General features: G+C 38.9%; 1 protein-coding gene across 7 annotated transcripts in view; it reads left to right on the top strand.

The window, feature by feature from the left end:
• LOC5580055 (leucine-rich repeat flightless-interacting protein 2) overlaps positions 1-27,205 on the top strand; it is a 157,114-nt gene extending 129,909 nt beyond the window's left edge. For 6 of the 7 annotated variants that reach the window (XM_021844045.1, XM_021844041.1, XM_021844031.1 and 3 more), the window contains 4 exons: positions 12,454-12,817; positions 12,880-13,032; positions 13,092-13,276; positions 25,291-27,205. In XM_021844045.1, the coding sequence (XP_021699737.1) occupies positions 12,454-12,817; positions 12,880-13,032; positions 13,092-13,276; positions 25,291-25,401 (813 nt within the window). In that variant the 3' untranslated portion in view covers positions 25,402-27,205. Of the gene's footprint in view, positions 1-12,453; positions 12,818-12,879; positions 13,033-13,091; positions 13,277-13,836; positions 14,215-25,290 lie in introns of all 7 variants that reach the window. The other variant, XR_002500324.1, reaches the window with a different exon arrangement.
• Positions 27,206-27,600: the final 395 nt, after the last annotated feature.

Genomic DNA, 27,600 nt, shown 5'->3' with positions numbered 1-27,600 from the left:
TGTCGTTCCTCCAAAGCACCAAATCCAATAGTGAAGTTTTCGACAAGAACGTCAGCTACTTTCGACTTGCGATGAAGCTACTCAATCATGCAATTATAATATTGTACGTCTCTGAAAAGTGTTCGGAATAAAAGTGTTGAAGTGTAGTGCACGAAAGAGTGGGAAAACTTGTGCAAATAAGTATGTACGGTGTGAAACTAGGCTGCCTCGAACGCTGTCCGGATTTATAGCCTAGTGATCATTAATCCGGACGCATCGAAAAACCTTATATTTATTGAGCTTTTGGAAAATACTATAATGTGAATTGGTGCAAAACTGTACAATAACATAACAAAAAGTGTAACAAGCTACCAGATAATGGAATACGCAAGAAAAGTATTAATATTGAGGATCATTTCAGTGAACCCAAACTGCAGGCTGTTGGCACGGGGTGCAGGTAAAACTATAGTAATTTTCCTCAAAGTTTTGGCCTTCCATACATTTTTAAGCATATGAATGCATCCAATTCTATTGTATTGAAGATTTTAGGTTTGAGTTATATGTCTTTTATTAGTTTTTCATATGTTTTATCTTCCCAAACGCTACTGTCCGGATTTCGATTCAAAGACGTCCGGCATTTTGGTGCATGTGTCCGGATTTAAGAACACGACATGCTTCAGTAATTTAACGTTTTACATGTTATATTTGTATTTTTAACTATATTTTTGGTCCATGATACAAAGTTTAGCCTTGTACCTATGTGAATAACAATAACACTAGTACTAAATGTAGCAGAAACATATTTAAAATAGCGTTTGGTTTTTCGGGGTTGCTTAAGTGTCCGGATAATGATGCATCACGGTACAGCCCTCTTTGCACAGAATCTGTGCTGCATGAAGAGAGGCCGATTGTGTGTACTCGGCACTCATTTTAGAGCGAAGCAAATTTAGCGTGTACAGACTGCGCAGACATTACCCTTGGCCTCAGACCCTTATCTCCCCGGAACCACCTTACGGTATTTCTCCGGAGAGGGGCCAGTGCATATAGCACTTAACACTTGTAGCAGAAGTAGCTAAGGCAAACTGCTTCTCCTAGCTGACTTAAACGCTAGGCTAGGTTAGCACTATGGCTTATCAGGTGGCCAATAATCAAAAAAGTGATGTGCCCCAAATTTCAATTCTTGTTCGCCATTTCATTGTAAACATGTCTGCTAAGAAATCCCTAAAATATTAGGGCATGATTTGCATTGCACACTCAGATATGAGGTGCCAAAGTTGAGCCTATAGAGAAAAACTTGTTTTTATTAACAAAAACTATGGTTTACTCAAATGAATATAACTTTTTTTCTATAATACTTACGTAAAATGTTTTTACACCATTTGAAAGCTTACAAAAAAGGCTTCCTAGAAACAATAAAAAAAAATAAAAAAAGCTTCAAAATAGTGGCTTTTATTATGTTTCTTTATAAAGCGGTTAAAAAATCGAATAAGCTTATAGTTAACACATCGAGTACTTTTTTGTCCCAAGTTGTCCCAGGCTTAAATTCAGTTCCAAGGGTACTTAGAGATGTAAACTAAATGATCGTGAAGAATTTAGCTGCACAAATTTGCACTTTTTTAATTTAAGGCTTTTTGAATTTTTCCAATATTTTTAACCATTTTCTATTGAAAACAGCTAAAAACTAATTCAGAATATAACTGAATTTCGCTAAATCATTCATATCATCATTTCTATGTAAGTTTTGATATTTATAATGGTTTGCACAACGTTAATCGCATAAATGGCTTATATGCATTATAAGTAACAAAGTTTAATATTTCGCTATAGGCCCTATTCAAAAGTTAGTCTCGAAAACTTGTTTTTGAAAATAAAACATCAAATTTGTATCATAAAACTCATAAATACGACATGAGCTGAAAACAATATTTTTGGCCGCCAGTCTGTATGGAAACCGCCCATAGTGGTTAGGAGCAGCACTTTGCCTAGGCTACTTCTGCTACACGTGTTGTTCTATATGCACTGGTCCCTCCCCGAAGAAATACCGTAAGGTGGTTCCGGGGAGATAAGGGTCTGAGTCCAAGGGTCATGTCGATGCACTGTTCACCACTTGAGCAATTCTAAAAGAATTGCTCAAGTACAGTGCATAGGCTGGTTTTAGCGGGTCATCGTTGGTGCGTCATCCCCGCATTCCCTGAGTTACCTTCTCAGGGGATCTGTTTGCAGATTTCCCTCTTGTAAAAAGAAGCCGACTTAAACGATGTTACAAAGGACCAGCCTCGGTAGGGCTAATCCTCTGCAGCCAACTCTTGCACAATGGTCGGGCTCCATATAAAGGGGCGGCCAAAAACTTTTTTTGAGATTTTTATGATTTTTATCATTTTAAAATATACCTCATGTATTATATTATTAGGATCCTTGATTGAAATTGACCTAAAATTTAAATTTCTATGACTTTTATAACGGCAAACTGGCTGAAGTCAAAAAATTGAAAAATGTTACAATAAAATAAAGTACAAAATTTATAATTTAGGAATACAATATTTCCCCAATGTTACGCACTATCTGAAAGCTTATGGTTCAACACTTTTATCGAGCATGAGGATGAAAAAAAATATTTGGTTGAAGTTTTAATACTATTCAATATTACACTTTAGTAATTTTGAGGATGTTTAACATGAAAAACAACTCTTGTCGCGTCATGTCGCCGCCATTTCGAATATTGCACATCAAAATGCATCCTTAGATCTTACAAAAAACGTTTAAATTTTTTGCAGATATTTGCTGATTTGCAAGTTAGAGCTATTTGAATAATTCAATATTTCCATATATTTTGAAGATGTTTTTCATACAAAGATTATTTAAAATATATATCATCACTGTTTATGCACATTTTGATCAAACTCGGTCAAATACAAACAAAAAATGTGCTTTCAGCCCAGTTCGATAACATTTTTAATGAAAAAAAACTTTTTTCAAAAAAGTTACGTAATATGTAAATAACCCCTTCTGAAACAATAAAAACACCAAATAACATATAAGGTTTACATATTTCATCGATTAAGGCAATAAAACTAGTTTTGGCCAAACTTCATTTTTTCCGACCATTGTGTCTTGGTCGGCGCGCCATATTCGCTGCAATTCTAGCATAATGTGAGTGACAGCCGTAGTTACTGCATTGCAGCACTCGGCATTCGCACACATTCTCTGGATTATATTGTCGAGGTACTGTCTATAGCAACCATGTCCTGACAGAAACTGCGTCAGGTGGAAGTTCACTTCCCCATGGTTTGTACCATACCAATCTGACACATTTAGTATTAGCCGATGGGTCCACCTACCCTCAGTGGAGTTATCCCATTCCTGCTGCCAGCTTCTGAGCGTTTCCTCTTTACACGTGTCGCGGACTCCTGTGGTACCCCTTTGGTTGAAGCATTGAATATCTTCCTTGATGATGAGCCCGATGGGCGTCATCCCAGCTATGATGCACACGGCCTCTTTAGATACCGTCCGGTATGCACTTGCTAGCGCCCCTATAGCCGTAGATGCCCGTTTACAAGCATATTCAACGTGGCTAGCGAAGCTGAGCTTGTCATCGATCATTACCCCAAGATGCCTTAGGGATCGCTTGGACTCTCTGGTGCAATCACCTACCGAGATAAGCGCCCGTGTTGCTCGGACTTGCGGTTGTTGACCACCACCACCTCAGTCTTGTGACGGGCCAGTCTTAGTTTCCTAGACTTCATCCATTCCTCAACTATGGAAATAGAGTGCGCTGCTGTCAACTCTACTTCCTCCATCGATTCACTATAGACCACTAGGGTGATATCGTCGGCGAAGCCAACAATCTTAACACCCGTCGGAAGGGGCAGCCTCAGTACGTCATCGTACATCGCGTTCCATAACATCGGGCCCAGGTTTGAACCTTGAGGTACTCCCGCGGTAATTCGAACGCTTTTCTGCCCCTTCTCTGTGTCATACAGTAGAATCCTACCATCAAAATAGCTTTCTAGAAGCTTAAACAACTGCACCGGTACCTTGAGGCGGTGAAGTGCGTGTGCTATTGTTTCCCAGCTTGCGCTGTTGAACGCATTCTTCACATCCAGAGTGAAGAGTGAGATGCCGCTCCTTTTATGCTCGATCGCCACCTCAGCTGTCTGAACAATCGACTGGATGGCGTCCAGAGTAGATTTACCTTTTCTAAATCTAAACCAGGTACTTCCCACTCGGGCTCATATTGGGTACCACTTCTAGTACTGCATTTGGTCAGTCGGTAGTGCAAATGGTACCCAAGTTTGACAGATCGCAGTACACTTTTCACGGCATTCTAGATTACCTCATGAGTCAAAAAATTTTGGGCAACTGCAAGGGACATGGAGGTCTTTAATTTGTCTTTGTCTAAACTGGTTGTTGGACAGGCCGTCCGCACTCTCCGTATACGGTACTAGCCTGTTGAGAATCAACCTCACCAATAACTTGCCAGTCGTATCTAGTAAACAGATAGGTCTACTGGGGGTCATGGGCTTATGGGATGGTGCGGGAAGAGTACATCGATTATCGATCGTAGCAACTCGGGCGACTTCTCTTGGGGCGCTATGGCACCTTTGGTCTTAGCCATTACCACTCTGTAGGCGTCACCCCATAGACTCGAATTGGCACTCTCGCATAGATTATCAAAGCATGCCCGTTTTCGATCCTTGATTTCCTTTTCGAGAGCCAACTTTACCTCTCTGAATGTTCCACCGCGTTCTTCTCTTTGTGCTTCTGTGCGTGCGCGTTGCATTCTTCGTCTAGCCCGAAGACAGATTGCTCGAAGATTTGCAATTGATTCGCACCACAAGTACACCGGCGGCCTGTTCTCTCTAGGAGGAGCTTTTCTCGGCATGGAAGCATCACACGCATGCTCACAGCAACTAGCTCTTCACCGTTTAGGTCCAGAGTGTTCCGTTTGCGCCTCAGGGCTTCAGTGAATACTTCACCGTCGAAGCGCACTGTTTTCCATCCTCGGGCTTGGGTCGAGTTACATCGCGCTGCCTTCCGCCCGCCTGGTATTATACTATAGCGAATCGATTGATGATCGCTATGAGTATAACCGTCATCAACGCGCCAGTTCATGGTACCTAAAATGTTAGGACTACAAAACGTCACGTCGATAATCGATTCTGCACCATTTCTGCGGAAGGTACTCATTGTACCCACATTTGCCAGCTCTACATTTAATGCGGCCAGGGATTCCAACAATAGCTGGCCTCTTTGGTTGGTGCAGCGGCTACCCCACTCCCCTGCCCATTAGGGCGGTTCAAAATTTAAAAATGTCTAAGAATCCAATCTCCAATATGTTACTTACCATCCTTACAATAAAAATAGTTATCTGTGAAATTGTTAGCTTTCTAGGTGGTGATTTAAAGGTGGCCCAAAGACAATGTAGGTTCATATAGAAATTACTATGGAGAAATTTTGAGATATGTTCCAACCACTGTAGTACTGTAATGTAAGTACAAACTTATTATCCCATAGTAAAAAGTCATTCTTCAAATCATAATAAAGACCTTTGCTGAAGAGAGAAATACAATCCGACGGATAGAAGGAGAGATATTCATGAGTTTGTTTACTATTATTTAGCTTAATATGGGATTATAACCCTGCAAACATGTACCAAAATCCCAAAAAAAATAGCTCAAAAGATATTTGTTTCTTCAACAATAGCCCACATTAAGGTTTGGAGAACAAGTTTTCAATATGGGATTATAAGTTACATTACAGTACTAGCGTGTTTGGAACATTTCTCAAAATCTCTCCATAGTAATTTCCATATGAACCTAGATTGCCTTTGGGCCACCTTTAAATCACCACCTAGAAAGCTGAAAATTTCACAGAGCACTATTTTTATGGTAAGGATGATAAGGAGCATATGGGAGATAGGATTTTCAAACATTTTTGAAATTTGAATCGCCCTACTGCCCATGCATTAACCCCTCTACCGGCAGCTTCATTTTTTACCGCAAGAACAAATTTCGAATCGCGATATTTTTTTTGTTTTCCGGTATTTTTGCACCATTTTTTCACAAATTCTCAAAAAACTCTTCTAGTTTAAGAATCTGTATTAACATTGATCATTGGTCATCTGATTCCAGAGATATTACGAAATTCCTTGGAACACCGACGCATAAACATAACCTACGTATAAACCTCAGGCTACAGAATTTTTATCGAATTCGGATATCCACTCTTCGGAACAATCCATTGATTAAAGTATGTTGTGAAAAAATGAAGCAATTTGGCTCAGCCGTCTGTGATTGATGAACATTTATGTTGCTAGTACCACGCTAGCCAAATAAAGTTCTTGAAAACTACAAAAAACCTCATTTCGTAATTTTCAGATATCTCAAAGAATACTTTAACAATTTGTATGATTTTTTCAGAGTAGCTCCTTATCACATGGCATTATATAGCCCACATTTAATTTTTTTGATAAGTTGACGTAAAACAAAATGGCCGCCTAAGACATTTTGTATGGAAAATGTCGATCCCCCAAGGAATATTGGAATATCTTTCAAACCAGATCACCAATCATCAATACCGACACAGATTCCTAAACTAGAAGAGTTTTTTGGGAACTTGTGAAAAAATGGTGCAAAAATACCGAGACACAGAAAAGTTATCGCGATTTGAATTTTTTTCTTGCGGTAAAAAATGAAGCTGCCGGTAGAGGGGTTAAAGACGACAGGTATCACTACTGGCGGCCGATTAGCTAGTTCAGCCATCATCCTGTCGACCATGTGGGAAAATTCCTCAATCGACCACCTTGGGGGCGCGTAACAATTGCAATAGAACACACCGTTGATTTTTGCTATCGCAAAATCGTCATTTGAGCTACAGACAACTTCTTGGATTGGGTATCGTCCTGTCGTCCATATAGCTGCTAGCTTTTGACACCTATCCGCCTCCCAGTTCCCGTTGTAGGCTGGTATATGGTATGGGTCTGATAGTAACACCACGTCAGCCTTGGTTTCCGAGACTGACTGCCAAACCAGCTGCTGGGCTGCATCACAGTGGTTTAAATTTAACTGTGTTACTTCCGTTTTGGCTGCTTTGATACTCCGCTTGTGCCCGGACATTTGGGTCCGCCCGTTAAGTGTCCGTTGTCTGCTCTGTCGACACATATTAGGCACTTAGCGATTTGCTTACAATTGCTTGCCCTATGGCCTGCACATCTTACTTCTGTCAGGACCATTGCAATTCCACGGGAAGGGCCATATCCCGAAACACTTAAAGCAAACTTCAGGAGGTTCAGCCGGCGGTCGAGCCTACCTTGCGTATGTCCAAGTTCTTCGCTTTGTTGGCCTCTGCGACCGGCAGCCTGATCGCCGCCACTTGGGTGCCCTGCGGGCCCTTTCTAAGGTGGATGGCCTTACTGGCTACGTCGATGTCACACTGCTCTTTTAAGGGCAGCCGAGACTTCCGCTGCATCGGTGACCTCATCCAGATTTTTACACTGGAGAGTCGCTTCAACAGTAAGGGATCTTACATCAACCTCGTCGCCAAGTACTTCTTGGGCCAGTTGCTTATAGACTGCACCCTTTTCCTTGCCGTTTTTTCTTTAAGACCAGGATTTTTTTTCAAATTTCTTTATTAGTATCATTCCAAACATCACATTCATTTCTTATATCTAGGTGTTCTGTGTTATTAGACAACACTTTCATCCTAATTTGGTAAAACAAATTTAAGATTTTATTAACATTTTGTTAACAAAATATTACATTTCCTTTGACGTAGCAGTTCAGATTTTTTACAGGTTAGTTGATTTCACCTGCTTATAAGAGAAAAAAAAAACACGTTTTTAATTTTGTTAACCTAACTTAACCTAAATATATAACGCATTAATCGCGGCAATAGAAGATTGTAACGATTTTTGCCTGAAATTTATAATTATTTTATTTGACATTTGTTCCAATGTTTCAACATTGGATATTGTATGTAAGTCATTGGTACTATACCAGAAAAGAAGCCTCAGAATCATTTTCAAACTTTAATTTTGAAATATCAGCAAAGCTTTCTTCCTGGTATTACAACAGCTAGTGCATATTGGTACAGCATACAACATGGCAGGTCTGAAAATTTGTTTGAATATCGAAACCTTGTTCTTAAGACAAAGTTTTGATTTTCTATTAATAAGGGGATAGAGACATTTTACATATTTGTTACATTTGGTTTGAATGCCCTCAGTGTGATTTTTGAAAGTTAAATTCTTATCTAGCATGAGCCCTAGATAATAAACTTCATCTGACCAATTTATTGGAATCCCTCTCATCGTGACAACATGTCTATATGAAAGTTTCAAATGAAGAGCTTTTGGTTTATATGGAAACATTATTAGTTGAGTTTTGGAAGCATTAGGAAAAATCTTCCATTTTTGCAAGTATGAAGAAAAAATATCCAAGCTTTTTTGCAATCGACTACAGATGACACACAAACATCGTCCTTTGGCGGAGCGGCCTGTGTCATCCGCAAACAAGGATTTTTTACATCCCTGAGGTAACTCAGGTAAGTCAGATGTGAAAATATTGTATAATATTGGTCCCAAAATGCTGCCTTGAGGAACATCAGCTCTTACAGGAAGTCTTTCAGACCTGGAGTTCTGATAATTAACCTGAAGTGTACGATTTGACAGGCAACTTTGAACTATTCTAACAATGTTTGTTGGAAAATTAAAGTTCTTTAATTTTACAATCAAACCTTCATGCCAAACACTGTCGAATGCTTTTTCTATGTCTAGAAGAGCAAGACCAGTAGAGTAGCCTTCAGATTTGTTGGAACGGATCAAATTTGTTACAGGTAAGAGTTGATGAGTGGTCGAATGTCCATGGCGGAATCCGAACTGTTCATTGGCAAAAATTGAATTTTCGTTGATGTGGACCATCATTCTGTTCAAAATGACCTTTTCAAAAAGTTTACTGATGGAGGAAAGCAAACTGATTGGACGATAGCTAGAAGCTTCTGCTGGATTATTGTCTGGTTTTAAAATTGGTACAATCTTAGCATTTTTTCCATTTGTCAGGAAAATATGCTAATTGAAAACATTTGTTAAATATATCAACTAAGAATGACAAGCTACTTTCTGAAAGTTTCTTGATGAGGATGTAGAAAATTCCATCATCGCCAGGAGCTTTCATATTTTTGAATTTTTTGATAATAGTTCTCACTTCTTCCAAATCAGTCTCCCATGAATTTTCGAAAACGTTCTCTTGATTGAGAATATTTTCGAAGTCCTGAGTAACTTGATTTTCAATTGGACTAGTAAGTCCTAAATTGAAATTGTGCGCGCTTTCAAGCTGCATAGCAAGTTTTTGAGCTTTTTCGCAATTAATTTGTAATAATTTGTTCTCCTCTTTCAATGCCGATATTGGCTTCTGAGGTTTTTTCAAAATTTTAGATAGTTTCCAAAATGGCTTAGAGCCAGGGTCCAATTGAGAAAAATTTTATTTTCAAAATTTTTGTTTCTTAATTGAGAAAAACGTTTCTTGATTTCTTTCTGCAAATTCTGCCATACAATTTTCATAGCAGGATCGCGAGTGTGTTGAAATTGCCTTCTCCTCACGTTTTTAAGACGGATGAAGAGTTTAAGATTATCGTCTATAATCAAAGATTCGAATTTTACTTCACATTTTGGAATTGCAATGCTCCTGGCTTCAACAATGGAATTTGTTATAGTTTCAAGATTTGTAGTATCAAGTATCAAGTTTTGTTTGTAAAGAAATGTTAACATCAAGATTAGACCCTAGTAGCACACATGTTATAATTGAGGCAGAATAACTCTTATATGACCAGATCTGGTCATATAAGAGTTATTCTGCCTCAATTTTAACATGTGTGGTACTCGGGGAGTCAATATATGTTTCACATATATTCCAGTCGGCTCGAAAATAATTGAAAGTGGAGCTGATAGGATTGGGATATTTCATGGGATATTTGAAACGTAACAGGGACATGATCAGAATCAAAATCTGCATGAGTATATAATTGGCTACAAAGATGACTAGAGTCGGTTAAGACCAAATCAATCGTAGATGGATTTCTAGCAGAGGAAAACATGTAGGGCTATCAGGGTATTGAATTGAGAAATATCCTGAAGAGCACTCATCAAATAAAATTCTGCCGTTGGAATTACTTTGAGAATTATTCCATGATCGATGTTTGGCATTAAAGTCACCAATGACAAAATAATTTGACTTATTGTGAGTCAATTTTTGCAAGTCAGTTTGGAGCAAATTAACTTGCTGTCCAGAGCATTGAAAAGGCAAATTGGCAGCTATGAAAATATATTTACCAAGCTGTGTTTCAACAGAAACACCCTAGTTTCAACAATTTTAGTTTCAAATGACGAAACAGTTGATGTTTTATACGCCTATGAATGATGATTGCAACTCCCCCACATGCCCCATCAAGTCGATCATTACGATAAACAAAAAGTTAGGATCTCTTTTGAGTTCGGATCCAGGTTTCAAATACGTTTCAGCAATAACTGCTATATGCACGTTATTAGCTGTAAGAAAATTGAACAGCTCGTCCTCTTTACCGTTCAGAGAACGAACATTCCAATTTAAAATATTTAAATTATTATTTGGATCCATTGGAAAAACGTAATCCAATAACAATTTGATTAGTAAATTTTACACCAACTTGGACTGCTTCAGTCATAGTGGTGGCTTTGAACATTGCATCAATCATTAGATTCAATTGTTCAGTTAGAAAATTAAATTCAGAGGCAGACATATCACTCAAAGTGGGTACATTTGATGATTTTCCTTTAGAATTTTCGGTAGACGAAGAGGCGGAGTAGGAGTTACCTGTGGCGGCAGAGTTTTTTCCATTTGATTTGAAACAATAATGGGTAGAATTGGTACTCATAGTACGAATAACTCAAATTACCTGCTACAATATCAGCAAAAGATTTTCCGTGGGTAGATATGTACATTCGAAATTGAAAGATTCGAACGGTTACCCGACGGATTAAAATTAGTTTGTGAATGAGCATGATCATAATAATTCTTGATCAAGCGATTGTTAACTGAAAAATGAGCATTGTTCGAAACTCTACCAGGAAAATTCCGGAAACGACCGTTATCGTAACGGATATTATCTTTCATCTGCCTGTCACGAGCCTCAACGACTCTCTTGCGCGAAGGGCAAGTCCAAAAATTGGACTTATGATTGCCCCCGCAATTCGAGCATATAAATTTGGTGGTATCATAAGTAAAAAAAATGTGCTTCTTCTCTTCAAGATGTTTGAGAAGAAGTTCGCACTCTTTAAGAGTTCCCGGCAAAACGCAACAGTCTCCTTTCTTTGCGATTTGGAAGGAGACCTTGATTCCCCTGATGGAGTTCAAGATCTCCTGCCTAAATTCCGCAAATTCGGAACAACTGACCTGCTATTTTCGATGCAATTATCAACATTATTCATTTCACCCTTGGAAGAAAGTTCGCATTCCGGAGAAACGTCCTTTCTTCCATTCTTGCCACGTTTCTTCTTCTTTCTGGCGTTACACGTCCCCACTGGGACAGAGCCTACTTCTCAGCTTAGTGTTCTTGTGAGCACTTCCACAGTTATTAACTGAGAGCTTACTATGCCAATGACCATTTTTGCATGCGTATATCGTGTGGCAGGTACGATGATACTTTATGCCCTGGGAAGTCGAGGAAATTTCCAACCCGAAAAGATCCTCGACCGGTGGGATTCGAATCCACGACCCTCAGCTTGGTCTTGCTGGATAGCTGCGCGTTTACTGTCACGGCTATATGGGCCCCCACGTTTAGTGACAGTTTTAAATCTCACTTTTTTTGGAAGGAAGTTGTGAATTTAGAGATTTACCCTTCCTCTTGTTTGCAACCATGTTTAGTGAATAAACGAAAGAAGACGTGACCTCCTAAGAGGTTTTTTTTTCCCAAGACGGTGTCCAAGAAGGATTATCACCGCTAGCTTTCGCCAACGGGTCCAACGAAAAATCGAAGGCACGGGTCCAAACAAGGATCGTAAAGGGATCAATAGTAGAAAAATAGTACTGAAAAGTACTGTTTTAGTAGCAATGAAAAGTACCGTTTTTAATTTTAGCACTGAAAAGTACTGTTTTTGTAGCACTGAAAATTAGGTACTGTTTCATTGCTTTAGGTAGTTTTTAAATAAAAACTTCCAAGAGCAGAGAGAATTCGTGTACGTTCAGCACGAAGGTACGATGCGCACTGAGTGAAATGGTGATTAATTATAAGATCACGATAGACATTGAGGTAGGGACAAGTCCATTTTTTTTACAAAATCGGACAACGTTGTTTATTATAGATCTAAGTTGCAACGACGTCTCCTGGAAAGCCCTGAATATTGAAAAGCAATGGTCGCGGTTTGCTTCCATTGATACGATTTTAATACTGGAAAATAATATACCTAGTCATTAACACACTCAATATTTCGTTCCTCACTTTCAGGATGTGGAGGACCGGTTCCGAAAGGCGATGGTCGCCAACGCCCAGCTGGACAACGAACGTGCCTCCCAGAACTATCAGATCCAGCTGTTGAAGGACAAACTGGAGGAGATGGAAGAATCGCACGCCCAGCTGCAGCGAGAGTTCAAGGAGAAATGCCGGGATCACGATGCCTTAAAGCGGGCCAACGACAAGTTGTCCGAAGAACTGAAGCTGGTCCAGGGCCAGCTGAACGAGCGGGATACGCTGATCGAGGAGCAGGGCCTGGTGATCGTGACGGTCGAGAACGAAGACGGTAGTGATGCACGGCGCGCTCTAGTCACAGCAGAGAATGCACAACTCCTAAAGTCCGCACAGGGTTCCTTAGGTAAGGGTCGGGGGTCTTACATTTACGACGTTATTCTAATCAATCATTTTTCTTTCTTCCAGATGTAAGACTCAAAAAGTTCTCGGAAGAGAAACAGGAACTTCAAAACGAAGTTCAGACGTTACAGCAGCAACTGAACGACATCAAATCAAAAGGCAGAAAGTATAGTTCCTTCAACGGGGCACTGGATGACGACGATTATGAAGATGCACAAAGTCAGTATTGGAGGCCCATTTGTCAAGAACAGTAGTTAACAGTTTCCTAAAAATTTCAGGAGAAGCCAACAAGCTGATCACCGACTACAAGTATAAGCTCGCGAAAGCGGAACAGGAAATCGCTAACCTGCAGGCCAGTCTAGCACGGTCCGAGTCCCAAGTGATACGGTACAAGAGCACGTCCGAAGCGGCAGAAAAGGCCGAAAGCGATCTCAAGATCGAGAGGAGAAAACTCCAACGAGAGGTGAGTGACAAGACGTGCCGGGCATTGTTTTTCGCAATTTTGTAATCGTTCCGAATAGGTTGGCGCAATGCTAAATACAGTGCTCTGCCATAACGCACTATGGAACAGAAACCAACTTTGGTTGGCCAAAACCTCTAGCGCTCTGGAGATGCTTCCTAGAGGTTTGATGTCTTCAGCAAATTATCTTGGCTGAATCAGAGCTTAATTTTGGCAGCATTGAATTTGATCTACATAACTTTCAACTTATCTATATCAGTTGCATCTTTTGAAGAAAATAGTTTGAGAATGAAGATTTTTGAAAATAGAACGATCACATATTTTTTATCGAATATTTTTACGTAAAAAAGGTTGAAAACGTTTTGCTAGGATTCTTTTATCTAATGATCTGGATAAGTTGTAAACTATCTGGAACAAATTGAATACCGTCATAACGAAAGCCCTAAATCACCCAAGATAATTTGCCGGACGTATCCCAAGAGCGCCATCCCATAGTGCAGCGCCAAAGAGGGTTGCATATTTCTATCGAATTACTTATCCGTACCTACTTGTCCAACGAGCAGCCAATTATCACCCAGTTCTGGGACGAATGCCACTGCCAGTAACGACGAGATGATGACAAGGGCCCACAACTAGGTGACGATTCTTGCGAGCAAATTACCCACCTACCTATAGGCTACGATAAAAACGACAAACGACGACAAAACAACAACCCGCAGCGAGTGCGCACGTGTTTTCGCGATTGCGCCAGTGTCTGCGCAATTGATTAATTGGCTGCAATTCAAATTATGCTCTCTGCTGCTACCGCTGACTGCCAATTGGTTTCCTTTGCGGTAGCTCGTCACGCGTGTCATTTGGCAGTCTGTTCTAGTTATCCATCTTGATTGCTGACTGGCGAATAAGAGTGCACCGTTTCACAATTCCGTGAACCCCTAATCAGTGTAAGCAATGGCGGATTTCCCTGTGTGCGATGCTAATCTGCGAGCTTCAGCTTCCAACCGAGTTTAACGCGAAGCGATCCAATCAATGGAGTGATCAGTGATCGTCTTGCAGAGTTTCCGTGTTGTTTTAATCGGTTGACTTTTGTGTTGTGTCTCCTCCAACTAGTGCCCCGCCTTGTTCGTTAATTCCATGTTGTGATGTTAAGGTGAAGGTGAATCAAAGCCACACCTCAAATCTTCCATAGCACAAACCACCATTAAAGCTGAAAACTTGATCGAATAGCCATCACCAGCGAGTGACCAATGGATCAATGATGATGCTAGAATGATTGTCTGCTTTTCTCGATTTATGCTCTTGGAAATTCGAGGTGTGGCTTCGGTTCATTTTCACCTTAAATCAGTAGACAATACGCTCGAAATGCGCGGGAGCTGATCATTTGAATAACACTTATTGCCTGCACAACGCAGGTGGGTGTAACTCTGTCGCAACAACGATCGCACATAACAGGCGATTCAATTAAATTTACTAGCATCGAAATGAATATCTCGCACTCGCGAGGACACCATGAGTGTTGGCTGCAAATGAGGCTGAATCGCGATGCGTGTGTGAAAAGGTTTTAATTATATATCAAGTTTTGTATATGTTTGTTAAATTTGGCTTCAAGTTGACGAGTTAGATATATTACTATGCTGTTCAACATTTGAATCTACAAAGAATTTAAAATCTAACAATGCATTGAAGCAAGTTTGTGTGTCGTTTGAATTGTTAACTTCTTACAGCTTTGTTGTAGTGCAAACATGGACTAATTATTTCATTGAAAATAGTTACTTAAATTACATTTCATGCTTCATAATTACAGATTGTAAAAAAATATCAAAACCCTTCATATCTCAACCCAACTAGCAGTTTGCTCAAGTAATTGCAAAATGATGATGTTTACTAGTTGTAAATTTATGCCGTATTGGGTAAGTTGCCGTCTTGAAGAAGTGGAGTGTAGAGAAATGGAACAGCTGCAAGGTTCTCATAAAAACCAATAAATATTACAAGAAGTTCAACGCATTCTGAAAAGGGCTAATAACGTTAGACGAGATGGGATAAGAATGGGAGCATTTCAACGGAAGTACGTATGGTGATCGGAAGGAGAAAACAGCACAATGGCGAACACCTGAATTTCGCACATATGATCAATCCTGCGAATCATCAGAGGATGTCGTCTTTAATATGGACTCCAGATTTAATTACGATTAAAAAAGGCTTATCTTCGCACCATATTGGTCCAGATTTTCAAATAGCTGGCAAAAACCCCATTTCCAAACTAGGTTTGTAGTTGAAAAACTAAGTCAAACATTCATCTACTATATCAGATAGTTAAGAATACGTTCGAGAAGTTAAAAATAAACATGTTTTTCTGCATGTTCAGACGTTAAACAGCTGCATATTTTCAAAAACCTAAATTTTTGCTTCAAAATTCAACTAATTAATTTTCACCAGAACCCGTGCAAATTTTTATTCCAGCATATTTTTTTTCTAGTCGATAACTCATTCTCACATAGATTCAACATTTTCAGATACAAATTTTTATGCAAGTGTCGTTAACCTTATTAAATTAATACGCATAGGGAAAGTGTACCAGTTATGGCCATAGTGGTTCCCTATTTGGCCACATGTGAAATTTCAAAAATATTCACATTTAGAATCTTTTCGAATAGTTTAACATGAAGACATAATTGATATCTTACTAATACTACCAAAACACATCGCATAATCAAAAACTTGAAAAATATAAAATTACGCGTTTGGCGAAATAGGGAACCATTATGTCCATAACTGGTACACTTACCATAGTTGTAGGTTCTTCAAATATTTAAAGAAGAACTTCTTTATATCATACAAATCGCTCCCCGCCACTCCCCGCGGAGATATCTTGCACAAACGCGCATTTAAGACTATGGAATCGATTGAAGAAGATTCTTCTTGCTTTAGTTTGCCTAAACGATAAATGTTCAAAAAAGTTGAGACCAAAAAAAACGTATGAAAAACAGCGTTTTTGTTAAAATTTTGTCCTATGACAACCAAAAAAATATGACTATGCCAAAAATAGAGTCTTCAACCCTAATTCATGTTCCAAAACACTTGTAATGACTAAAAATAGTAAAATATTGAGAATGCGCAATTTTTGCCATGATTTTTTAAAACTGGACCAATGTGCGCACCAAACGTCGCATACAAAAGTGGTTCATAAAACCAGTGTTCTCTACTGTCACGTGTCATGATCCATTAATCGATGAAAATCCTGCTAATACTTCGAATGTTTGAACAGCAAGCCATATTTTAGATCGTAGAACCATCTTAGATGGCGTGCAAAAGAACGATGTGGAGCGGTCTTTCTTTGAAGCCTGGTATTATACCTACGCTGGACAGAACATGTTACAAAATTGCGCGTAGAATTTTGTTTCACGCTAACTCTGAAGTACCCATTAAATGAGTTCCAAATACCCATTTTTATGACCAGTACTAAGTTGTCAGAAAAAGGGTATTTTTTAAATGTCACAAAAAGGGTACTTATTCCCCATGAGGAAATTCCTATTCGTTTTACAATTATGGGTAAATAATACGCGGGATAGTTTAACGAGCAGCACCTCCATTTTAAAATAGATTTTGCAGTCATGTTTTCGTCGGTGATAATAAAATCTATTGTCGATGCCGGAACTATTGTAATAGCTGGCTGAAAATCTTATACAGGAAATATCTTTAAAGGTAAGTAGTTTCTGAGATGATTTTTGTTTGCTTAGAGGACTATTGTGTTCTTTATTTATTCAACAGAACCCGGATATTGATGCGGCACAACAGTTCGAGGAGCCGATATCCAATGTGCAAAGATGGAAAACCGAGAAAGAGTATCGGGAGTATCCTACAAATTAAAAAATAAAGAAAAAATCATTGTGATAATGTATTAACGCAACAAATGGCATAATAAATACGTAATTCATTTATATTGTACTGAGACTTGTTTTTCAACTTGATTTTCCAATGTCTCAATTCTTAACCTGAATCCAGAGCAAAATCAGCAAAAACATGAGGCATTTTTACCCATTTTTTCAAAACTATCCAGGAGTAAAAAATACCCATGTTTTGAAGTTCGTGTTCGATACTCTTTAATGAGTAAGTCGACCTTACTCATTTAATGAGTTAAACCACTTTAGTTGGAAATGGGTACGAAAGTACCCATTAATGGGTACTTCAGAGTTAGCGTGTTGAATAAGAAGACGTGAAGAAAGATGGCATGATTAGCTGCGACGGTATCTGGAGAACGAGGACCGCAATCGAGAGTTGGTGCGGCTTTATATGAAAATATGTGATTTCTATCACAGAACTGGTCAGTATTGCATTTAGGTTCCAAAACAACTGTGCATAATTTCAGCGCAATCGGTGAAACTATAGTTTAGCACCAGCCGTTCAAAGTTTGTATGGGATTGACTATAGAAAACTTACTTTTGCAAATCAAAATCGACAGAGGTCACCCATTGAACTCTATAAAAATTCTGAACACGGACTTCAATTGCCGAAGATCGCGAAGCAATCCGATACTTGTGTAAAAAGTTATGCAAAAAGTGAAAGTTTTCGAAAAAACACGTATGGCCAAATAAGGAATCACTATATCCATAACTGGTACACTTTCCCTAGTTATCATAACTGTAAGCCAATCTGGACCCTTAAATTACAATAATTGACTTCAAGTATGATCCAGTACATTACTCTCCATGATCTGCAAAACGTTTCTCTTGTACTTAGAAGATGATAATGATGAGAATTCGTTAACTTTCCCAACAAACCCATAATTAACTAAGGTAAACATTGATTTGTTGTAACTTCATTAGAAAAAATGTGTTTAATATCCTGAAAAAAGAATCTGTCTTTTTTTAATTGTAAACACATTTCAAAGTTGAAATATCACTTCCTTTTCAACAAACATACATCTTTTAACGAAAGCATCAATTTTTGTCCCGAATCCCGGGACAAGCAAAATGGCCGGTAAATAGACACTCTAATTAGTTGGCAACGGTCTTCGTAGAGTTGTTCTTGTGCACTCGCCAAAGTCCGACGTGCTTGTAAGCCAGTGGATATACACTCACCCACGGCCGGACTGGACAGAAATTGCTGGTTTCCTCAAGACACTGGATTTCGATTTGATGACCATGGACACTCAGAAATAAAAATAGTCACAGAATTACTAAAGTTTATGCATTAATGACTATTTTCTATCTGCCTCTCTTTTATTCCGCTGTGAATTTCTACACTAAATGTCATTTCGCCTGGGTTGAAGCTTAGCGATGCTTCAACCCAGGCGAATTGACAAACAGGAATAAAATTCCCTGCAGAATGAAAGAGAGGCAGATAGAAAATAGTCATAAATTACTAAAATTTAGTCATTCTGTGACTACCCGTGTTTCTGAGTAGATACTGTTTGCTAGATGGCAACAGATAGGAGCTTGTGCATTAAGTACAAATCAGAAACTGCAATGCAGCACGCGCTTCAACGGAATAAGGATGGCGTCAAATTCCTCTTCAACAGTGGCAAATCGGTGGAGCTGCGTATGTTGATAGCAGGAATCGACTTACATTATGTGAGAATTTTCGATGTCCTTCCCAAGGTTGAAGATAAGGAACTGTCGTCGGCACTTGGAAAGTACGAGAATGTACATCTAACAGTGAGGGAGAAATTCCCAACCGGACTAGGTCTCGATCACCTCCAGACTGGTGTGAGAGGCGCGTACATGGAGATTGACAACAACATCCCTCCATCGTTGGATGTCGCTAAATGGAAAGCCAAAGTATACTATGACGAACTGAAGGAAAAGTGTTTTTGTGTCAACTCATGTCCGAATAGTAGAAGCATTAAGGTGAAGATGAATCGAAGCCAAACTTGAAATTTTCAAGAGCACGGATCTAGAGAACCAAACATCCGTTTAAGCTGAAAACTTAATCGATTGGTTACTAGCTGGTGGTGACCAATCGATTAGGTATTCAGCTCAAACGGGTGTTTCGTTCTCCAGATCCGTGCTCTTGTAAATTTGAACTTTGGCTTCGATTCATCGTCACCTTAACCTACGAATGCTAATGTCGTTGCTGTTCGTGTGACCAACATCTAGTTTGCTGCGATGTGACAGCGTGAGCACCGGGCCTCAAAGTGTCAAAGGCCAAAACAAAACATTCTCTGTTGCGTGGGATCGATCAATTCATGTAAAATAACAATTAAAGGTAATAATTAGTTAAATCAGTTTTGTGACAAAAGTGCCACTAGCGTTCTACTACTCATATTTCTATTGTCCGAATGCGCGACTAACAAACAAGCCGGAACATGCCAGGAGTCAAGTGGTTACTTACGTCGGGGTTGTGGAAGCGGTGGAAGCAGATGCAGCAGCGTTGCCATCAAGAACGAAAGATATGATGGAGAAATTATAGAAATAATGGAAGAGGAAATATTAGAGCCCCAAATGCTAATCGAAGCGGAAGAAGAAAAAACAGGAATGAAACAGAAGGAAGCCACAACTGGTAAATTTGATCAATTCAGTGAGGAACAATTGATCAAGCGGCAGCGCAGCTCGGTTTGGAAAATTTTCGGGAGTATATTTCCAAATTATCGGATATGATCGACGCGCTCCCTAGCAACGGAAAGGATCGAACAAGTCAACGGCGGGCACAATTCGCATCTACAGGTTCAACAGGAGCTGCGACCGAAGAAATCCGCTCGGAAGAATAATAAATAACTTTTTTTCTAACTTTTGTAAGTCAATTGATGTCGGCTCTGTAATGCTTAATGGCGCCTCGAGCCTTCCAAATAAATAGAAAAAAAAAACGATCTTCGTAAGCTAGTAATTCTAGTGGATCAGGCCACGGTAGACGACGTAACGCGTATGTGGAAACGATATCTGGGCGCTTCCTAGTCAGCGTCCGTTTATTACGTAACCCTACAATTGTTAACCCCCTTCCTTCGTAACGTTTTCTGCATGGAAAAAAAAATTGTGTGTGAGTCGCAACGCTTCAGCCTGCTGCCCCTCCCCTAGAGCGTTTTGTGGACGGCGCCCCGACGGCGTAAACGTTGTCGAAGGCAGATGAATCCCAATAGTGCATACGATTTGGCTGTGACGATGAAGACATGCTCGTTAAACTTAACTTTAGTGTCAATAACTACGCCGAGATCCCGAGTTTTGTCAACAAGTTCCAACTGTTCACTGTCGAAACTGTAGAAGAAGTAGAATGGAGACCGTAGGCACTCCAGATGTTCACTTGCATTCCATTCCTTCCGCACACTGTTTGAAGAAAACAGGAAGAAGGCGATCCGGCTTAGCACCTTTCGAAGATGGACAATTTACGAGGTAATTCAGACGCAGTTTGAACGGCGTTGAATTGTTGGTTGCTGTAAGCGGTGGAGAAAAAGTCGGCAAAGAGGTTTGCGTTATCTCGGAAACTGGACGCTTTACAGCTACGGTAAATCATGTCAGATGGAACTCCATGGCCGTGCTTCCTGCTTTTAACGAAAGACCATAACGAAAAGGGGTCGTGCTTGAAGTCAGATTCCAGGCGTCTGATGTAATTCCTAAATGCGATCGTTCTCAGTTCATCATACAGGTTTTCCACTCTCTGGAGAGACTGCTTATTTTCCTCTGATCGTTGCTTGAAGTACTTTTTACCAGTGTTTGGATTTTGATCCGAATAAGCCGATCGAACCATATTCGGGGAGTATAAAAGTTCACGTACCATAACAGTTCGTGGCACATCGCATTCGGAGAGCCCTATGAATGTAAACATTCACTCTCTCGTTTGGCACGAGAGCGTTCAAGAGCAGCAACTCTCACAGACTGCAACAGTATCGAGCCATTCGGGTGATTTATGTATCACGGTGCTCCCCTGACCGTTATTATCAGAAAAAAATCTCCATCAAATCTGTGCTCACCAGTCGTTTTCTATAGCTAAGCTGCATGTCTGGGCAAAATTGAATATGTACTGCCCCAGGATTTAAACCACAATTGCTGTGTAAATGCACTATTGATTAAACTATGGCACTCTAGACCACTATCGATACTATTGTGATCATTTGTAGCATGCATTACAACGCTTAGATTTTTAACAAATCTATAATTTTACCTGTGGCTTTCCCGGTGTTTTCGATCACACAATTACGTAAGAGAGGTAAATACAATAGCGAAAGAATTATATAAATCAATCAACACATTCTCAAGCCAACTCGAGCAGAGTAAGCCTCAATACTTGAAATACGTTTAAGAAATGTGAGAAATATTCGGTATTGTTTGGATAATTTGATTTTTAAATCAGAACACTTGCAGAGCTTAATTTCCCACGGATTCCATGTCAAATCGGTCAGTCGCAGAACTCGACCGTCTTCGATTTGCAGAAAATTTTGCACATGTTTTTGGTATGATACAATAAGTGTTTTCCATAGAAAAATCGATCATTTTGACTCGAGAATAACTTATGGAAATTGCCTATACATTTTTGCATGCAATTTATTTGGAAAACTCTAACTCTGAAACTGATGATTTTAGAGAAATATTTTCTATGAAGAAGTTGAAGTGAACCGTTTGGCCTACAAGAAAATAATATTTTTGCATTAATCTCGATATAATTCGACAATGGCTACTTCTAGAGAAATTATCCATATAATCATTATGGTTCAGAATAATTTCAAGATTATTATTGTGTCATCAGAACGTATTAATTTTGACAAAAACAAATCAAAATTTTGAAAATCGGTCAAAAGTTGTTCTTAGAAAAACTTTTCATTAAAAATTTCTCCATCATAAAATTTTGTTCCAAACACTGTATACTATCAAGATTCTATGGTGAAAATTTAAAAAATATCAAAAATGGAGTTTTTGTGTAATTTAAAATTTAAGTTCTATTTTTGAATTTTTCATGAAAAAACTTAAAATATTTTTTTCAATGTATATATTTTTCTTGTAGGCCAAACGGTTTACTACAACTTCTTCATAGAACATTTTTCTCTAAAATCAACAGTTTCGAAATTAGAATTTTTCAAATAATTTGCATGCAAAAAATTATACTCCGTTTTCAAAAGTTATTCTTGAGTCAAAATGATCAGTTTTTCCATGAAAAACACTTATTCTATCATACCAAAAACATGTGCAAAATTTAATCCAAATCGAAGACTATCGAGCACGATTTTTATTTTTTCCGACTCATTCTGGATAGAATTCGTTAAAAATCAATACTCGAATCAAATCTCTCTTGAAAAGATTCTACCCCATAACCCCGAATTTCATTTCTCCGAGTCTCGTTAACTAAAGAGTCATCACCCTGAACGCACCATTATGCTGAATGCTCTTGTCCCGAATTAATAATTACCTTGCATGACATAGCCCCATGATAATGAAATTCGAAGTAATGCCATTTAAGGAACTGGAACTCGAAGTTATGGTATTCAGGTTCATGATATTCGGGGTAATGGAACTCAGAAAGATATTTGCATTATTTTTTTCCATTTTGTGTTGCTGCTTTCTAAATTGTGAATTTCATTTTATTCCATACCCAGCTACTCATAACCGAAAAGTCAAGTCCTGAAGAATTCTTCGACGTCAAATTGCACTTCGATAAACAACATGAATCATTTGAATCATGAGTTCAATGCTTCACCAAACTATCCAGAATATTTTTGTATAAAAATTTAAATTGGCTCCGTAATGCTTCATATCGCTTGAGCCTATGAAAAATCAGTCGATTGTGAAAGACTTTGACGGCATGTAAGTGCAATGTGTCATTGATATCGTTTGAACATGCTTACCGGTATCAGAATGCCTAATTAATCTATTTAAAATAAATGATTTTAATACTTACATTTCAAAAAGGGCGTAACTAAAAATATCAACGTTCTGCCCATTAAAAACTCCACACAGAGGATACAAATGTCTTAAAACACATACCTTAATCAAATTGTTATTAATTGTTTTTAATTAATTGTTGGTTTATTTCTTCTGATAATCACGGCCAATAAAAATCCATTTAAATATCCCAGATTTCCGTTGAATTTGTGGGCTTATACAATGAAAAGGGCGTAACTTCAAAGCGGGCCCTACGATTTTTTTGAAATTTTGCCCAGACATGCAGCTTAGTTATAGAAAACAACTGGTGAGCACAGATTTGATGGAGATTTTTTTCTGATAATAACGGTCAGGGGAGCACCGTGTGTATTGCATAAAATTGGTAATAACTTTCATATTCTTTGGTAATGCAACCTTTAGCAATCTAATTATAATCTATTGGACCATTAAACACCGCTTTGGTTGCAAACATTGCACAGAAAATGGAAAATATTTACCTCTGTTTCTTGGTCAGAATAAGAGTGTGCCAGCGAATGTTACAAGTGGTGACACAACGTAATCGGCACAGTGGGTGGTGTGTGTCTGTCTTGTTTTCGTTCATGGCTCGTTATCTTCCACGAACGATAAATGTCATAGTGTTAAAATGGTCGTCGGCGTAATAACTGATAATATTTCTCAGTGATTTTTCCTGCTTTCAATCATCGGCTGTTCTTTCGAGGTTGGTATTATACCCCTTTTGGTTGAAGCATTAAAAACCTTCCTTGATGAGCTCGATGGGCGTCATCCCGGCTATGATACACACTGCCTCTTTAGAAACCGTTTGGTATGCGCTTGCTACTCTTACTCATACATGGTTCTATGGACCAATGCACGAGTTCACTAGTTTGACGTTTGAGCGGTGCCGAATTCATTCGTTGCCATGGCCACATAAATAACACGGCACCGCTCAAACGTCAACAGGTGATCTCGTGCATTGGTCCATACGTGCTTTCCAACCGCTTTAAGTTTCTGCTCGTTTTAGGCGCTTTTGAGCAGGTTGGTCCTCCAAACCTCGGTATGAACAGCGCCGCGCCTGCCAGGAGCTTGCATTTGCTGGCAATTACAGCAGAGCTGTTAGACATCATTCTCGAAAGCACCGCTATAGCCGTAGATGTCCTTTTACAGGCATACTCAACGTTGCTAGCGAAGCTGAGCTTGTCATTGATCATTATCCCAAGATGCCTAAGGTATCGCTTGGACTCTATCCTGCAATTACCAACTGAGATAAGCGCCCGTTGCTCGGACTTGCAGCTGTTGACCACCACCACCTCAGACTTGTGACGGGTCAGTCCTAGTTTTCTAGACTTCATCCATTCCTGAACTATGGAGATAGAGTGCGCTGCTGTCAATTCTACTTCCTCCATCGATTTCCATAGACCACTTGGGTAATGTCGCGGGCGAATCCAACAATCTTAACACCAATCGGAAGGGCTGCCTCAGTACGTCATCGTACTTCGTATTCCATAACATCGGGCCTAAGATTGAGCCTTTAGGTACTCGCGCGGCGATTCGAACGCTTTTCTTCCCCTCGTCTGAGTCACATGCCTGGGATGACCCGTAGAACATTATACCGACTTCCTGTTTCAACACCCATGTTATTCAGTAAGGAGGAGTGAGTCGAACAATTCAAAGCCAAATGACAGGTGGTGTTAATCAACTCGCCAAGAGCAATAAAGTTTTAACAGAAGTAAAAAATCTTATAATTTCGTCTGCATTGTTCTTAAGAGAAGCGTTCTTGAAACAGACGCTGTCTTCTGGGAAGAGGTGTCAATCAAACATTTTCGATTTGTATATCATTAAGATACAGTAGGGGATGGTAGAGTAAATTACCATACATGAGCATGATCTTACTCAATAACTGTGCGTTTACCGCGTTCCCTATGAACTGCATTCCACTCATTTACCACTATTACTATTAGCTTAAAACTATGGAAGTGTGAAGACTAAGCTGAGAAGAAGGCTCCCGGTTGGAACAGGCTGCCAGAAAGAAGAAGATTATAAATTTGTGAATTGTCACCCATATTGCTCATAAGATCTTCGCGTCTCATCAATCCGTCAAGACATCCAAGACATCCCTGAACTGTACCTAAAAGCATGAACAGAAGTTTCTTTTTGAAATAACCCTCTCTGATGTAGGTAATACACTTGAAACTCACAGTGATTTCCTTCTTTTTACAGAACCGCGAATTCATGGACCGTTTGGAGGAGCTAGAAACTTGCAATAACCACCTGCTGAAACGACTGGACAAGCTGAAGAATGCAAAAAGTGCATTGCTAAAAGACCTTTGATAGAGACATAAAAGTTCATACCCGCATTCACAAAAAAAATCCCCTCATCGTCGTTCCCTGTTAAAAATGTGCACCCGAAATTACTTCATCTTCCAAACTGTATGGTTCCATTATTCATGATCACAGATTGTAAATTGTGGAAATGATCTCCCGTTTCCGATCTTGTATGTATTTTGTAAATGTTTTATTTTTCACATATTTTAGTAGTGAGTGTTGAAAGGATTCAGTTTTAGGTACCGCAAAATCGAAACGCTTGGCAAAAGTTTTTTCAAGTACAGTGCATAATAAATTAACCAGCTTTTCGCAGTTCACTCCATGACACCGGCAGAAAGGAGACGACACCCTAACTCCTAACCCAAAATTAGCTACAGCTTGGTGTGTACAGGACAGCCAACAGGTGTAACAGTTGTTGTAAAATGCAGTAAAATGTTTATCGATTGTACACACACATCCAAATGATACTAGAATTTGCACTTACCAGTAAGTAGGCTTGTATAGTAAATTTATTAAAAATCAAACAAATATAGACAGACCGTTTAGTTTAATAAATTGGAAAACCATTAAATCTGTGTACTTGACAGAATATAGTGTAAATTGATACAGCAGAGATTAGGCTCATATTTAGGCAAAAGAAATGAGATAATTGTAAAATTCTGCGAGTAGTAGTTAATTATTGAGCATGAAACCAATTTTAATATTTAATTTATTGAAGAGAAATTAACACCTCCTAGCTGACATGGAAGGTGCCTCACTTGGCAAGAGGTCATTTGTCATACCGTATCATGCGAAACTTTCATCTGCCAAGTGTCGCCAAATGTCACGTCATATTTCATCGAAAAAGATCTAAAAAAAAGTTGCCAATATGCAAAAATAGCTATAGGGGCAGAAGAGAGAGTTGCCGTTTAGTGAAGGCAATGCACATTGTTTGTAAAATAAGTAATTGCCAAATTTAAAACACAAGAAAATGCATCCTGTCATCAAGCGTGTCAGAAGAATATCAAGCATGAGACGTTGACGGTTGTCATCGGTCAGAAAACTAAAACTAACAAAGGTAAGTTGTTAAACCAGTTACATTTACACTGTTGTTTAAATTATGAACCTTATGAAATGTATACTAGTTTTTTTCGTTAACCTCTAAAACACTGCATATTGATGATGATTATTTTGGTTCCTGGTAGTAACCTCATTACTTCAATTACGCCTTCCTAATTTGTTAACTATTTTGTAAATCTCTCTTTTCGTAACCACACAATCAGTCACCATTTTTTTTAATCGAATAGAGAAACCTTTATCATACTCCTAAAACTGCCATATGTATTTTGTTTGTTTTTTTTTTACAATTGGATTACGGTAGAAACCTATCACCTATACGTTGCGCCAACGATTAGAGTATCTGCAAAATCTAATTTGTACATTTTTTGATCGGAATCAGATTTCCTTCCTAAAAAAATATTAAAATATGCAAAAATGAACGATTGCGATGTCGTTGTTTTCGCTTAGCTTCTATGCACATCTTAGATCAACAAAATGTAAAAAACTCACAGCAAATAGTGTAAAAGAAGAAACCAGAAACATGTTGCACTTTATCGTTGGATCAAACAACTTGACCCTCTGTAGGAAACCAATCTATCCAAAACCCTAATTGCTCTGACAGGCCGCCGTATGATAGAAGTACCACCAACCTATGTTAGGCAGCGCAAAACACACACAAAAACAAAATAGTGTAACAATAAAACAGCAACGTGTAACAAAGCAAGATTTGGAACGCAAAAGAAGAAAAATGTAAAATAAACTGATTCAAGCATATAAGCAGTGGTGAATAATGATCTAACTACAACATACCGAAATTCTTACTACAACCTGCTGATTACAATCCATATCACCTCTCATTCTGCGAACTTTGTTGGCTATTTAAAAAAGCATTTTTATAGCTTTAGTTGGAACAAAAATTTTACAGATTTTGAACAAAAAATCTTGAAAATCACGTTGTTTATCAAGTGAAACTTTGTTGCAGTATCTGTTGAGGTAGTACAAAACGTACTTATTTGACCATTAACTTGAATGTCTGTGTTGGGGACCACTGCATATCCCAATACTCGATCTGCTGCAGTCTATTGATCAGCATATGCAGCGGACGAGAGAAGCGAGCAAAAGATTCAATGATGATTTACTACAGTTGCTACAGCTTCAGAATTATCA

Source organism: Aedes aegypti, chromosome 1 (genome assembly GCF_002204515.2).
Source record: "Aedes aegypti strain LVP_AGWG chromosome 1, AaegL5.0 Primary Assembly, whole genome shotgun sequence".
In the NCBI taxonomy this organism is placed as follows: Eukaryota; Metazoa; Arthropoda; class Insecta; order Diptera; family Culicidae; genus Aedes; species Aedes aegypti.
This window is presented reverse-complemented; position numbering and strand designations above follow the sequence as displayed.